Source organism: Talpa europaea (genome assembly GCF_964194135.1).
Source record: "Talpa europaea genome assembly, chromosome: 6".
NCBI lineage: Eukaryota > Metazoa > Chordata > Mammalia > Eulipotyphla > Talpidae > Talpa > Talpa europaea.
The window spans coordinates 42,407,600-42,424,104 of record NC_140072.1 but is presented as its reverse complement, the minus strand read 5'-3'; the positions used below and the strand labels follow the sequence as shown (position 1 = coordinate 42,424,104).

The following is a 16,505-nucleotide window of genomic DNA, read 5'->3' as shown; positions in this document are numbered from 1 at the left end:
AGATAATACAAGGAAGACTGAAAAAGTTAAAAGGCTTGTTTATGTGACAGAATTAAAGCTGGAACCCAGGTGTCTTATCTTTTTTTTTTTTTGGCTTTTTTTTTTTTTGTCTTATCTTTTAATCCAGTGCCTTCCCTTCTGTATGTCAGGCTTTCTGCAACCAAAGGGCCCTTGCATAAACTTTTCTTTCTGGCTGGAATACTCTTCCCCATCTCTTTCACCTAACCATGATGCACATTTTATATTTATATACTTATATAATTATATAAGTAATTTATATATTATTACATATAATATTAATTATATAAATTTATGTTTATATACTTTCTCTTTGCTGTATTTTCATCTTTGCTCACTATCTCTTTTAATTATCCACTTTCAAAATATACTAGTCACATGGGTTAGTCATTGGGAGACAAAGAGGCAATATAGCCATTATTTTGTTAGATGAGTGTGAACTGACAGACTTTGAAAGAGGTATAGCAATTGGTTATAACCATGATGCACATTTTCTATTTATTTGTGTGATTACTATCTGATTTGTCATTAACTGAGCAAGAGCAGTGGTTGCTTTTGTTCACTGTATCCTGGGGCTCACAGATGCCTAGCAGCACCTGGTCTTCAAAACATATTAATGAGCTACTCAAGCCACTTCTTTAAGGGCTCTGTGCACTTACTCCATAGTGTGTCCACACACCACACCTAGACTCTGGGATATGTTTTAGTCAACTATATACTCTGAATTTGGAACAGATTTTGTTATTTAAAATATTCATTCTTAGAATTCACAGTAAGTTATAATAATTACAAGGATAGAGTTGTAAACATAGAAAAGACCCAAGTCCTAAGAATGGAACAGACACAAATACAGGACAGTTTAGCTTCCATTCTTAAGCCCCTTCTCCGTGTCCATGGGAAGTTTTGAAATGAGTGGAGGGTCTAACAATAAGAGAAGGCTGCTTAGTTTCCTCAAAAATACTGTCACCGGCCCCTCCTTCATTTTTTTCCCATTCCAAACTGTTAACACTTTGTCTCTTCCAAAATACTTTCGCTGCTCCATGAGTGATAAACTAGACTTCATGGAAATCCAAACTCACTGCAGAGGCACTGGAATACAAAACTTGAGTTCCAGAGACAACTTTCACCTGCATAATCTTTTCATAGGTTGCTGAAATGTGGCTTCCCAATTTTGTTGCTATTTAACCGCTATTTGGTTATAAAAGTCAGGTGTACAGACAATAAAAAAGTTTCTTTTGAATGTGAAAATACAGTTATTTTCTATTAGAAAAATATGAATTTTCATTATAGAAAATGTGTAGAGTACAGCAAAAAACCCACAGATCTAGCTATAATTACATGATTTAGAATTGCTAATAGTTTGTGAATTTTCTTCTAGTATTTTTATCTGTATATATACTTCCTTTAAAAAAGATAATTAGTAATACAAAGTAAAATCAAAATCAACAAGCAACTATAAACCAGAGACACACTATGGGGGGGAGAGGCGGGGAGAGGAAAGACTAGGGTCAAAATATTCCCCATACAATGTATGGGGAATACAATATATGGGGAACATAACCAAAATGAAAATGCATACATTGTGCAAAAATGAAAAATGATGTAAGAATTATATAAAATTAAAAAAAGATAATTAGGATAATTTTTAAGACTTCTAATAAAAATCCTTATTTATTAGCAACTCATTTTGAGTAGGGAAAGCACATTGGTACCCCTCTCTAGAAGTGAGCCCCCTTCACTGTTGGCTGTCTTTGTAGGTGCTGGCCTGAGTAAGGAAGTTGCTGGAACCAGGATATGCATAAAACAGGGTACTGAGCTGGGTACAACGGGAGGAGCAGGGCCAACAGGAGAGATATTATCACCTGGCATAACGATCTTATCAGTACCACTGGGTAACACTTTTAACTGGGAAACTTACCCAAACCTTGTCTCCTGGCATCTTTTTCTGATGGCCAGAGAAATATATAAAATTGACCCAATCAAAACAAATCCACAAAAGCAGCCAAGGAGGATGACCACAGGATCTGTGTTGCCTGGTGCTGGGGTTGATGAGGGGGCAAAATCTACCCAACCTGGAAAAATAGCAATAGAATCAGTTCAAAACATCTCTTTGGGAAAAAGAAACTCTCCTGCACTGCTGGTGGGAGTGCAAACTGGTCCAACCACTATAGAGAGCTGTGTGGAGATTTCTTGACCTACTATGTTTAATAGAGCTTCCATATAATCCAGCAATTCCACTCCTAGGTATTTACCCAAATGACACAGAAACAGTAATTCCAAAGGGCACCTGCATGCCTATGTTTACGGCAGCACTATTTACAATAGCTAAGATATGGAAACAACCCAAATGCCCAAAAATAGATGACTGGATCAAGAAGATATGGTACATATATACACTGGAATATTACTCAGCAATCAAAAAAGATAAACACATGCAGTTTGCAGCAACATGGATGGAGCTAGAAGGGATCATGCTCAGCAAAATAAGTCATAAAGAGAAAGAAAAATACTGGATGGTCTCACTCATAGCAGGAATTTAGAAAACCTAAATAAGAGACCAGGAAAAAGACTAATCAATGCAAAGTAATAATCAAAATCAACAAGCAACTATAAACCAGAGACATACTATGGGGGGGGGGGAATTAGGAAAGGGCAGGGTGAGTAAGAACTAGAGTCAAAAAGGGGGGGGGTGCAATTGTATGGGGAATATAACCAAAATGAAAAAGCATACATTGTACAAAGATGAAAAATGATGTAAGAATTATATAAAATAAAAATATTAAAAATTAAAAAACAAAACATCTCTTTGGGTTTGGAAATACATAAGTAGGGAAGAATAGAGAGTCAAAAGTTTTAGAACTTAGCCCTATCATATTTTGTGATCTACTAATGCAAGGAATTCTTACATTGATGGTGCCAACTGAGACTCTGGAGAGCGGCCCAAATAACCAATGAGAAACTCTCCTCACTTCAGTTATAAATGTAGAAGGAATTGAAACAATGATAAAACCAATACTTACCTGGTACACTGAAATTAAAAGCACTAGAAACACTGAGAGTTAAATGTTTTCTTTGTAACACTCTTCAATGAAAAGTAGTTTGAACAGTGCTTGCCTTTTGTAGTCATAACTTGTGATACAGAGAGAATACATTTCCCATGCCCTGGAGAATTGTTTGGAGCAGCTTTCAATGTTTTTATCCTTTGTGTTTTCGATGTTATAAACTATCTCTGAGAATTCCTTTGTGTGAAGATTTTTGGGGTGACTTCTGCTGGGACATCGTCATACTTTATGGAGCATCACTTCACTGCTGTGAGTAACTCAAGTAACTCACCTTCAGGGGCTTCTGTAACTGCATATCTACTTCCATCAAATGGCAGGAGTAGAGACATTGCCTCAAACAGCTATTTCCCCCACAACTCCACATATTTTCAGTTTAAATTTCACTTCCAACACTCACTGTTTCTCACTGTTTCTCTTTGTTGCAATTTCATCTTTGCTCACTACCACTTTCGAAATACATGGGTTTGTCACTGGGTGACAAGGAGGCAATAAAGCCACTGCTTTGTTATAAGAGTGTGAACTGACAGACTTTGAAATAAGTGTAGTGATTGGTACACATCTGTTACTTATATAGTGATTTACAGACAAAAGAGGTAGCAGCAAAATTTATGTTTATGCAGTTACAGTTAATAAATGATGATAACTCAAATTCAAACCATATTCTTGGGAAACTGGTATTATTATATATTTAACTCAATACTGAAACTGAAGTGTGTGCATATTGGAACTGTGTAAAGCATGGAATGCCAGCGCAGCAAAGATTTTTTAAATGTTGACAGTTTTTTTTGTGAGTATGAGGAAGAATGCTCTGTAATCTTCAACTCTGAGTTTTTATATGTGACTTAGAATTAGAAATTTATGTCTGAATATCTACCAGATAGACATGCCTTGTGCCCCATTATCAGTTGTTAATGTCTCCCAGGGACGGTCCCTGGGCTGCAGGAACTCTAATGTGACTCCAGTTCAGCAAGAAAAGGGAGAGCATGTTTGAGGGTCACTGACAGATGGACAGAAACTTAGTGATCTGCTCACAAGTCCAATCTGCATTGGGTACAAATGCCATTTTGGCAAGCATTTATAACTGTACAAGTCACACTGATATAGATACCCAGGCAGGGAGTTTATGAGTTATTTGAATCAAGGGGAGTAGAATAAAGGCCACTCCAGGTGTCTATGGAAGCACGTACAGCATTTGGACCACTTGGGCCAGTGTGATAGCACCTGCCAAAGCTCCCTCCAACATGCAAAAACCAGCAGGCAGAACTGGGTGTTTAGCTCAGCAAGACCAGCACTGTCTGAGGACAGCTTCTGGAGGACACAACTTCCTATTCTGTACTGATCAGTCACTAAGCACTTTACCAAAGGCTTGAGTGGGTAACAACAGGAAAAGCAGCACCAGAAAGCTAAGGAACACCCATACCACTGACCTGAAATTCAGTCATGTACATGTCACTGAAACTAAGTTCAATAGGCCAAGCCAAGCTTAGTATTCTGAAAGACCACTTTTCCTAGTAAGTTATTACTATTGATAGTAATAGTAGTGGGTATTGGTCACTCTGACATGTGTCATCATATCAACTACCTTTATTGTTGAAAAGATCCCTTTTGGTCTTTATTTTTCATTCTTAAACCAGCTTCTATCCCACAAATCACCCTTGCACAATCTGGGCATTGCCTGGGCCGACAGGTTTTATCAGTGATAAGGACCCCCCTCTTACCATGTGCAGGGATGAATATTTTCACCGGGTCACTGAAAGGCCCAACTCCCCCTTTTGTGACAGCTGCGATCCTCACTGTGCACGTGGCGTTGTGGACTTGAATGGAAATCTGAGCCTGGCTGTCGTTCCGGCCGACTTCTTCAGAGAGCTCTTTCTGGGGGCAGAGAGGAAAGGGAAGGAAATGAAATACTGAGGTGCCAGGGTACATTGCTTGCTCCCTACAGCTCCTCGGAGGGAGCTGTTCCATACACATCCTAGGGGAGCACAACCACATTTCCACATATCCCTTCTCATTCAGGCCACAGCCCATAGAACTCGAAGGCAGGCGAGAGTCAGCACCAGCTGGCAGCCACTGCACTGGGGGCCTCGGCCCAGTGGGCCTGGGAGGGCAAAGCACCTAAAGTGGTCAACTATGACGCCTCTGGAGAGAGGATGCAGGTAGCTGATGTGCCCAGGCTGATGAGAGTAATGCTGGCTCCTCCAGACCCCCTTTGCAGCCCCTGCATGTGATGGCCAAGAGCCATCCTGTACCTTGACACTGCCCGCTGCCACCCTCTCCTGACCCAGCCTGAGTGGGCCCCTGCTCCTTGCAGTTATAAGAATTTTGACTAAATTCTACACTTAGGAGGTGCTGACACTAGTTATTTTCTCCCCGTGAGACACGTGCTTGGTTTGCTCAGTTTTTGCTTAAATGTGGAAGATAAAGAAACAAAACAAAACAAAAACAAACTCTCACAGTGTTATAAACCAATGTTATTCTGATTACGAAAATAGGGGGAAATTTATTTTTGAACAATACCCAGAGCTAAGAGTTTTTTACACTTTCCTCTTTGTTTCTAAACCTGGACTATAATGATATTCTCTAGAGTAGGAAACTAATTTCGCGTTGGGGGTGGGCTTTTCCAGTGGGCACTGTAGAGGCTGAGAGGGCTGAAATGGCACCCTTGGAACATGTCTTTTCTTTGAATTCCTGAGATGTGATTACATACAGAGAGAAATGTCACACCATGTGGAACACAGTGGTCACGGATCACCAGCGACAGGAGGGGCCTGGCTTTGAGTGGTAACTCTAGTTCTAAACTAGAGTAACTAGGTAACTCTAGAACCTAGTAACGAGGTAACTCTAGAACCAAACACTAGTTTGCTCCTCAGTCTCACGTTGGTCACTTCTAATACTGGTACTGGGAGCTCAGCCTTTATGGAGAGGGCAGGATACAGACACAGATGATGTCACCTCCCTGGTGGGAGCTGATCTGACCTGGGACACACACACAGGCCAACCGCCTATTTCTCATTCAGCGAGTTTTCATTTTTACCAATACAGGCCCATATCCCCGAGGATTTAAAGTCTAAGAGCATTTTCAGGTAATGAAATCAGATTATAATATGTCATTTGATTACTACTTTACTGGCAAAGAAAACATGTTGGGCCTTATCTGTTGCTTAAAGTAATAACACATCTGTGGAAATGCAATTTCTGTTTTCACATGTAGCATCAGAGTTAGGCAACACAGTGATATTTATTTTCAGTGATCAAAAGACTTTACTATCTCCAACTCTGTAACAACTCACAAATAAGTGGTAAGTGTATTTAAGAATATGACCCATTTTATTGCCTCAAAGAACAGTAACACTCAATGGGAACAAAGTAGGTTTCTGTTCTGTTACAACATGGTAACTTGTCCAAAATGATTTCAAATTCACAGGCTTGGTTGCAAAACTCTCACATCCTCTCTGCTGACATGTCTTGTTCTTATTTCTTTCTTCTAAGAGGTTACACCATGGAATCTGAATGAGAGATGATGTATGATAAAGAGAGCCAGGGCATCTGGGAAAGAGTCGTGGGGTTCTGAGAAGGACTGGCTCAGGAATCAGCCAGACCCAGGTAGTTATCCCAGTGCCGCTATGTCCAAGCTCTGTAACTCTGAGCAAGTTACTCAACATCCCTGAACTTCAATTTTATCAAATGCAAATTGGGAATAATAATACCTTTCTTACAGTGTTTTTGTAAAGTTTAAATGAGGTCTTTATGCAGAACACTTTGTTCATATTCTGGCCACTGTAAGTAACCAATTCTGGCTATTAGTAATGTCCATAGCCCTACTGCACCTAGAAGGGGCTATATTTGGGCCTTTTTTTCTGTACATTTAAAACCCTTTTACAGAGTTGAACTTGTAGTACTGTTCATGTCTTGGTATGCTGACAAAATAATTAAACTGTCTAGTTACCAAAGAAGAAGCTTATTTGACCCATTAATGCAGCTCACTTTCTTTGTAGATTTCTTCTCCAGGCAAAAAATAGCATCTTTGGATTTCAGAAGTATTTCAGACCCCTAGATGGCTGATTTCTTTTTCCTCAAAATGACATCAGCTCAAATGTTCTGTTCTCTTCTGATAGTGAGTAGAGGGAGGAAGGAGGAAAGGAGGAGGTAACCTCATAGCTTGTCTGGAAGCAAAGTCTAGCCCAAAGAATCCTTGAGTTCACTATGATTTTCCTGGCTCTTTAAGGAAGTTGATTCTACATGTCATGCTGTCACTTGGTCCATAATAATCTGCTATGAAACTTTCTCCTCATTTAAGATCTCTAATCTTTCCAAACACAGTTAAGCCAGCATTAGAGCCACAGTGCCCAAACAAGGAGCTCTAAAAAAACGACACATAATTTATCTCTGTGTAGTGTTTGGCAATTCTGGGTCAAAGTAAACAGAACATTGAAGAGCCTTGAACTTGCTAGTATACACTCTGATCTTCAAGAAAGGCTAAAAAAATACCCAATATATTGTAAACTTATTTGCTCATGAATTCTTTTCTCACAAGTCTACTGAATGTATGGGAATGAAAAATACTAGCTACACTTATCAAAGACCATGCCATTCGGAGAGAAACTCTCTAGCTGGTTTAGATGTTCAACATTGAGTCCATAGTGTCATAAATGTCACTATATTCAAAGTTGTGTATTCAGATGGAAAAAAAGGAGAGCAGACACAGGTCCAACTTCAAGGAGAACGGATTGTACTTGCTCTGACCTTTGGATTTTGAGCCTTGATTTAGAAAGCAAGGGACATCAAGAAAAATAGAACAACAACAACAAAAAAAAAAAACCAAACCCCACCACCAACATCTTCAAGACATAGTAAATGTCCACAGAGCAAATATCAGGAGTTTTAGCCTGAAAGTGTATTGTAACAGTTGTGGGATAACAAAAGTATAAACTTTGAAAACTAGGTTTTCAATGTAATTGCAATAACCCATCAAAGTCTGCTTTAAAAATTTTTCTGATATTACTCAAAACACCATTATTAGAGGAATAAGTAGGAATAGCTTTCAAAAGTACCCAAGCTTTGAATAAAGATGTAGCTTTAGTAGCATTTTTTCAAAAAACAAATAAAAAGGCAACTTCAAGAGGTATAGTTGTGCCTTGTTCATAACCTTCCCAAACGAAAGGAGTTCAGGAAATTGAGGTGATGGGTGCAGAAATCATCTCAAATTTCACTTTGGGCACAGGTTCCCCCCAGGGTTGGCTTTTCTTCAATGTTTATATTTGCTTCCACTTGTGGCTCATGAGCTTGAAGTTTAGCTGCATCAGAGAATGTTATCCAAAGTCAAGTTGGCCACTAAGCCTTTTGTTGTCACAAGACCTCGATGATGCACAATGCACAGCCCAAGTACAGTGCAATGACCTTCTCACTGGGATGACCCAGCATCTCCAAGGAGGTAATGCCTGGAAAGGTCACAGCCCTCACTGTGGCCCTATTGTTCTCACCACAGACGGGATCGTTCTGAACAAAGGGCACCGAGCATGAACAGCACGGCTGAGTGTTGATGACTTTCAGTGTAGTAGGCTCTCCGGCTGCATCATTCATTAGGTTTCCTCGCTCCCACCCTTCAGCGTGCCTTAGCGCAAGAGGCCATTTGAAAGCAATGACTTCATCCACGCCAGGGGAGAAGTAGAATGACCCACAGCTATTTAAACAAACCGTTTTTTTTTTTTTATAACACTCAAGTGATGCTCATAATCACTATCTTCTGCCAACCAGAGAAGATAAAATGCTACCAAACTAGAACATAGTTATCGAACCTTCATGCATTTATACTAAGAATTTAACCTTGTGAAACAGAGCTTTGTTCTAAGAAAGACATTTGATTCCCTTGACTCAGTTAATGTGGGGATGCAGTTGGTCAGTAGACACCTTGCACAAATGCCTTGAGATAAAGACCAGGAAATGAGAGACCTCTAGAGTTACAATTCTTAAGCAGGGTTTTGACTGGTACAAATAACCTGTTATCATTTATTATGAGACAGAGGGACTGTGGCATTCTAGCTCTCATCTTTTTCTTATACTTCCATCAGCTGCTGCTTTCAACATCCTGCTTCCTGATGGGTAAACTGAGGCAAGGAAAGAAGAAAAATAATCCCAATTATCCTTTCAAAAAACATAAGTTTTAATAAAAACTGGGTGATGTGAGTTTGAAAATGGCCACACCAGCTTGGATGCCAATAGTGAGTACAGTAGATCACCTTCCTGCCAAGAAGCTGTGTTCCTTCGCATGCTAGCCCATACAAGAGCTACCAGGATGCTAAGATCTGATCTGTCACCAGGGCACATCAATTAAGAGTGTGACAACACAAAAGAAACACGCTTCCTATGATGGTGGAAAAGAACATAGCCGAGAGAAGAGCAGTGTACCCACACTCCATGTCACAAAGAAATTAGTGCACTTCAATCCTCTTCTTTTCCCAAGTAGGAAGGGGACCTGTCTGGGTGCTCCCCACCCAACCACACTCAGGCATCATCACCCAGCTGTTTGCCCTATCATGTCTTGGGCCCAGTGTTCATATCATAAGAATGATCTTTAAAACCTCATTGCAATTAAAGTTGGACATCCTCCTGAGCTTGACTAGAGTCATACCTAATCAAGTCATACCCACTGGAAGGGCACTGACTGGTGCTTAGGGAGGTAGCTCTTTTCTTGGCTCAGTTTACCCATCAGGAAGCAGACTGTTGAAAGAAGCAGGTGATGGAAATATCTGCTATATGGAAATACCCACTGTGCTTCTTATTTGATGTTGTGAAATAGCAGAGTTCTACATTAAAGAGTCACATTAGGGCCTCCCCTGGTGGCGCAGGCGGTTGAGCGTAGTGCTGTGAAGCTGTCCAAAGCCTCTGCAGCGCCGGTTCGATCCTGGCTGGCAGGTGAGGGTCCCACATGGTGCAATAGACCTCTCCTATCGCACTCGCTGCTTCCCTCAGCAGTGTATTTCAGTCAGTCTGCCTGTTCTGTCCCCTGCTCTGTCTCTGGTGAATCCTCTCACGCTCCTGTGAATCTGGCCTGTACTCCAGTTTTTGTATAAATAAATAAATAAATAAATAAATCTTTAAAAAAATGTTAAAAAAAAATAGTCACATTAGTGGGCCTCCCTGGTGGCGCAAGGGGTTAAGACGCAACCTATGAAGATATCACCAGCCATTGCAGCATGAGTTCAATCCCCGGCCAGGGAGCTACCCACATGGCACAGCAGACCTCTCTTGTCTTGCCCACTGCTCCTCTCAGCAGTGTATTTTAGTCAATCTGCCTGTTCTGTTCCCCATTGCTGTCTCTGGTGAATCCTTTCACCCCCCACACCTCTGGCCTGTACCCCAGTTCTTGTATGCATAAATAAATAAGTCTTTTAAAAAAAGAGTTACATTAGTAATATACTAATTTACATTAGAAAGTCCTTACTGAATACGACTGATATTCAATATACATTTGTTGACAATTGTGATTGTTAATTTTATGTGTCAACTTGCCTCAGTCATGGTACCCAAGTTTCTTGTCAAACATGAGTTTAGATGTTGCTATGAAGGTATTTGTAAGGTGAGAGTAACATTAAAAGTAGTATATTTTGAGTAAAGCAGATGAGTCTCTATAATGTATTTAGGCCTCATCTCATCCACTCACTAAAAGGTTTTAAGAGAAAAAGACTTGAGGTACCTGAGCAAGACAAGCTCTGCCAGCAGAGGTGCATCATCAACTCTTGCCTGTCTCTCAACCTGCTGGCCTCGTCTGCAGATCAACACCATGAGCCAATTTCTTAAAATAAATCTCTCTGCCTCCAATTCTTTCTCTAGACATACATAAAACCCCCTCTTACTCCAACTTCTTCTTCTATGTTCCTCTGGAAAATCCTGATTGACTAATATGCCAATAATGTAAGTGGCATGGTGGGTCACTGATCTTCTGGACTTCGCAGCCACAGCTCCTCTTTTCTAGCACTATCACCTTGATTTTCCTTGGGAACTTCCCTCCCCAAATCTCAGTCCAAGTGGGGTCTCTGACTGTGAACTAAGTGTACAATAAGAACCAATTAGAAAGGGAGATACCAAACTCTGATGATGTCATAAGTGTACCTGGATTCAGGTGGCCTGAAAGCCAGCCCGACACAGGAGTTCCAGGCATGGGAGTGACTTCCAGTATGTATCTATTCTTGCCTGTGTGGCTTTTTTTTTAAAGATTTATTTATTTATGCATACAAGACCCGGAGTGTAGACCATAGGTGTGGGGGTGAGAAGATACACCAGAGAGAGTAGGGAGCAGAACAGGCAGATCGACTGAAATACACCGCTGAGGGGACCAGTGGGAGAGACAGAAGAGGTCTTCTGCACCATGTGGGTCACCTTCCCTGGCCAGGGATTGAACTTATGCTGTGCTAGCTGGCTGTGCTGTGTAACTGTGCTACTGGCTGGTGCTAGCTAGCTTGATAGCGCTGTCTTTAACCTCTGCACCACCAGAGAGGGCCCCTGTGTTGTTTTTTGTGGGGTAGGGAGAGTATAGCTTGGTGATGGCAGAACCAGTTGCTGTTCTGGATATGGACACAAAGGTCTAAACCGAAATACCCAAGAGGTAACTCATAATCCTTACTTCTGAAGATATCATAAAGAATTTACTCCTTCTCAGGTACACAGTTCTCTGAATAGACATCAAATAAATACATTTTATGATATATTTTTAGTTAGAAGCCAAACTTTCAAAATGGCCAAATAGCTAGTGTTGCTATTAATCTGTCAGTGAAATAGACCTTAGGAAGGAAGTGATTTCCACTCAGGCTTTTATAGAGATAAGCTATGTTCTAGAGGCAGTTCCCAGCTTTTATGGCCAGAGCACAGTGCCACATGTGCACTCAGGGTATATGGCACATTGCTTTCTAGGTCCACACCATGGCTGACCCCGGATATATATGTGAGAAAATGATTAGGGATCATTCTAAATCAGGTGGTCTATTTCCTCAAAAGTTAAAGAAATATAGAGCCCTAAAATATTTTTCTTCAAAGGGCCATTTTGTCCATGGGGGTAAGTTGGGGAAATAAGTTTACCTAAGAAGGTCTTGAACAAGAAATACTTAGCTCCCTGCTGATTTCTACTGATGAAGCCCATGGGTGACAGCAGGCTGTCTTCAGGGCTGAGGCTGCCTCTCATGTCACCCTAGATATCTTATCACAATCAGTGCACTTCTCTTTGGAAAATACAGGTTTTCACTAAAGTGCACTGATTATCTTAATATGTACTGGGCTTATTATTACCCTTTTAAAATGAACTAATGTATAACTATTTTAATTTTGAATATGGAAAATATGAACAGATATACCCATATCAATCAAAGCTGAGAGACTCAATAACATTTTTTAAAATCAAGGTGATATTGACTTATAACACTGTGTGGGTCAGGGGTACAGCTTCTCACCTCAGCAATTGCACGTACAAACCATGCGTATCCCCAAATGTCCAGTCACTATTCACTATTCACCACCCAATCCCTTCTACTTGTCTGATTACCCCCTTCTCCTCTGGTTGCCACCACTCTGTTGTCAGGAGATGCAATGATTTTTAAGAGAGTGACAGGGTCCTGTGACAAAAAAAGTCTGATGACTGTTGCCAAACGTGATGTCAAGCAAAATGGAATTAAATTCTTTCTTAAATTAAAAGAATGGCCAATCATATTATGGGGATGGTGGGGGTGCTATCCAGGCCAGCATCTTCTATACATCCTCAGGGCACTTTTCAGAGAGTGGCAGGAGCAAGCTGCTGAGCTACCTGGGCAGCTGGCTATATGCCTGGGTGGCCAAAAGGCAGATGTGAAGGTTACACTTCTCAATAAATTTAATTTTCTCATTTGTAAAAGAATAAAATTAATAAGTCATCTTCATAACAGCTAACTTTCAAATGGTACTCCTGGGTTCAAGATTTTTACTGGCTCCCTGCCATCTGCCAAATTCTCCCTGACATCTTGGCCTGACTTTCAGATCCTGGCATACTTGGCCCATGACTCATGTTCCAGGCCTTTGACTGAGTCACATTCCCCCAAAACTGTTAAATTACGCCATCTCACATTATCATTTCCCATCTGAAATGCCTCAACCTTTACCTGTTCAAATTATTCCAAGCCCAGGTCAAGCACAGGCAGTCTGCCATGGGCCCAAGCATCGTATGCAGCCTGGCTAAGCATGCAAAACAGCCAGGCCTGTCCATCCCCTGAGCCTGAGCCACTTGTGGGCTGGTCACAAAGGCATGAAGTCTGTCAAGTGGCTGCAGCAGGAACACCATGTACCCACACAGAGCCCAGGCTTGTGGGTCAGGGGTGCAGCTTCTCACCTCAGCACCTGCACGGACACACCACGCCTATCCCCACCGCCCCCAAATTGCAAATTTGCTCCTTGCTGCGTAAGGGCCAAGTTTTTGGTTCTGAGACCCTCAGAGGTACAATAAACTAACTGGACTCATTGCATAGCATCGTGGAGCCTGCGGACAGGGAACTTGTGCCACAGGCTGATGCCCTTGAGGTCTGCCATGCAGGGGCTGGTAAACAGCCTTATTCTGGTCCATTGAGTGTTGTCCTTGTGTCCGATTTTTGGCCACTATGTTGCCGCACCAACAAGCCTTCCTGCTTGCTTGCTTAGCCCTCTGCTTTGGACACTGGTTGCTTCTTGCCATTTTCTCTTAGGCTGAGGTTCTTCAGAAAACCATCCTCTGAAGTTTCCAAGAGGCTATCAATTGCTGGACTGCTAAACCCTGTAGTCCCTTGCTCTTTTCTGGTTATCTGGGTAGTACACATTGTCTTCTTACAAAAGTCTGTTTCCTGAAGGCAGGAACCAGGTGATAACAGAGGATAAGTTCTCTACACATTCACTGGATAAGTAAATGAATGGATGGATGAGTGAGTGGAGAAAGTCCCAAAGGATCCTTGGAACTTTGTGGCTGACAGGGATTGCTATTTTTCATATTTTTCGTATTCCCTGAAAGGTGCTTGCCTAACTCAGTCTTACCAGGTTTTTTCACCACAAACTGAAAGCTTCTGAAACAGTCTTAAATCATCAAATCAAAGCAAAGACACAGCCTTTGGGATTTAGACTTACGGAAGTCTCTGCACTCTGCCACATGTGGGATATCCGGTAGCCCACCAGCTCCCCCTCCTGCCGCTTAATTGGAGGCTGGATCCATCTGACATCCAACTTATCACTAGATTCATTCAGAAACATAGTGATGTTCGAAGGTGCTGCTGATGGGGCTACAAAAGAAAAAGGAGGGAAGGCTGAAGCACCCAGAGAAAAACACACAGAGATTTGTTTTCTTCCTGGTTTTGAATGTCTGGTTTTTGAACATTCTGTGAAAAATCACTCAAATGACTCTGAGATTAGTAGCATATTTTCACTCTGTTTTCAATTTAAGACCAGTGAGGTTTTTGTTTGTTTGTTTGTTTGTATAAGTAAGCACTTTTCAAACTGAAATCACAAATAAGAGGAAGGGAGGGAAGAAGGTGGGTGAAATTCATGGACTCCTGTTAGGGAAGCAAAGCAGACACAGCTTCAACAGGGTTTCCCAATAGAAACCAAATATGGGATGGTTTCACGTAGAGCAGGAATATAGGGGAAACAAATAAAAAAAATGACAGTACAAAACACAACAAAGCAAAAACAGACAATTATAAATCAGAAACATCCTGCAGGGGAGGAGGAGGAAGAGGAATCAGAGGAGGGACGGAGGGAGGAGCACAGAGGACTGAGGTGATGGTGCACGGGTGCATTGGTGAAGGAAACTCTATGGGGACGACACCTGAGGGGGTGGGGGAAGCAAATATTGTTTAAAAATGAACAATGATGTAAAAAATAAAAATAAATAAAATTGAACTGAATAAAAAAAATGTTATAACCAAGGGGGGAAAAAAAAAAGAAACCCTTGGGGTAGAGAGTTCAACAAGGCTGAGGAGATTGGTTCTATGTGTTTGAGATGTCCAAGCAGGGAACAATCAATCAATCATTCACTGTTATTTCATTATTGAAGATCAGAGGGTCAAATGTTAATTACTTATTGAGATGGCAAAATGTAGAATACTATTCTTAAAATTAACAATATGAAAAGCAAAATAAAATATTAATAAAGTTAGAAGATAAACTCTAGTTTATAGTAAATTCTACACAAGTCATGTACCCCTTTATGTCAAAATGGCAAAAAATACCCTCATAAGGTCACAGGAACAGCACTCAAGAAAAAGAGTGTATATATGAATGTACATATGTATGTATGTATTTCCATAAAATAATTTGGGAAACTAGTCAACGTCATGGTACTTTCTTATCTGGGAAGAAGGAATTTGACTATTCCATTAAAACTGAAAATAATATGCTCTTTTATTTTGTATTTTATTTATAAAGATTTATAAGGATTTTTTGTCCTTAAAGCATAATAGCAACAAAAAGGAATAAATGTGATAGCCAAAAATCATCATATATTTTGATACATTTTCCAATGCAATACTAACAGTGAAAAGAACTAAGTAGATTAGGTATTTTGATATGAAAAATATCTACTGGGGGAAAAACCAAATTGCAAAAAAGGATATAATTGTGATCCATTTTAGAAATGAAAAAATAAGTATTTGATATTTAGAAGAAATTAAAACACTTGTGATAATGCACAAGTGCCTGTAGTTGTATTTAGGGGAGGTTTCAGGAACAGCAATCATGATGTTAAATGAATTTCAGCTTAGGGAATGTCATATAGGTAAAGTTGTGCCTATGAGTCATATACTTTGTAATCTGTTGTAGAATTTTTGAGTAAACAAAGCCAACTCAATGTGTCTTTATATTCTAAGAATTTCAAGAAAACTCTTGAAAATTGCAATATGATTAGTAAAATAAAATATTCATTAGAATTAGAAATAAATCAAGTAAATCTCTAAGAAAGTAGAATAAAAAGTCAAAGAGGTCAGTTTGAAAAAAGAAAATTGAGAAAGCAATTGAAGAGGTCCATCAGCTGTTTAATATAATTTCTGAAAAGAAAAATATGGAACATTTTCAAAGAAGAAAATGCATAAGAGAAATTTTCAAAACAGAAGCACTTGTTTCTTTCCAGGTTGAAAAGGCCACTGATCACCCATGATAATGACTGAAACAAATTCCACTTCATAGCTCATTACAACACTATGATTATAAAAGATATCTTTAGAAACTAAAAAGTAGTTCACCTAGAAAATACAAGCACCAGAGTTCTTCAGAATTCTCAAAACTATGAAGTTAAAAATCAATGCAGAAATGCTTTTAGAATCTTGAGGGAAAATAATTTCCAATGTAAAATTCTATACTAGGAAAAATTATCAGTCCAGTATCACACAATAACATGTAAGTTGTGACAGTTTGTATTTTTTTACACATGTTCTCTCAGGAGCCAATTGA

At 40.1% G+C, this 16,505-nt stretch overlaps 1 protein-coding gene across 1 annotated transcript in view; it reads right to left on the bottom strand.

The window, feature by feature from the left end:
- The window catches only part of MERTK (MER proto-oncogene, tyrosine kinase), a gene marked incomplete at both ends in the record, with an annotated part of 99,867 nt that overhangs the window by 29,957 nt on the left and 53,405 nt on the right, over positions 1-16,505 (bottom strand). Inside the window, 3 exons of the mRNA XM_084234324.1 lie at positions 1,937-2,090; positions 4,799-4,952; positions 14,190-14,341. Of these exons, the coding sequence (XP_084090450.1) occupies positions 1,937-2,090; positions 4,799-4,952; positions 14,190-14,341 (460 nt within the window). The remainder of the gene's footprint in view (positions 1-1,936; positions 2,091-4,798; positions 4,953-14,189; positions 14,342-16,505) is intronic.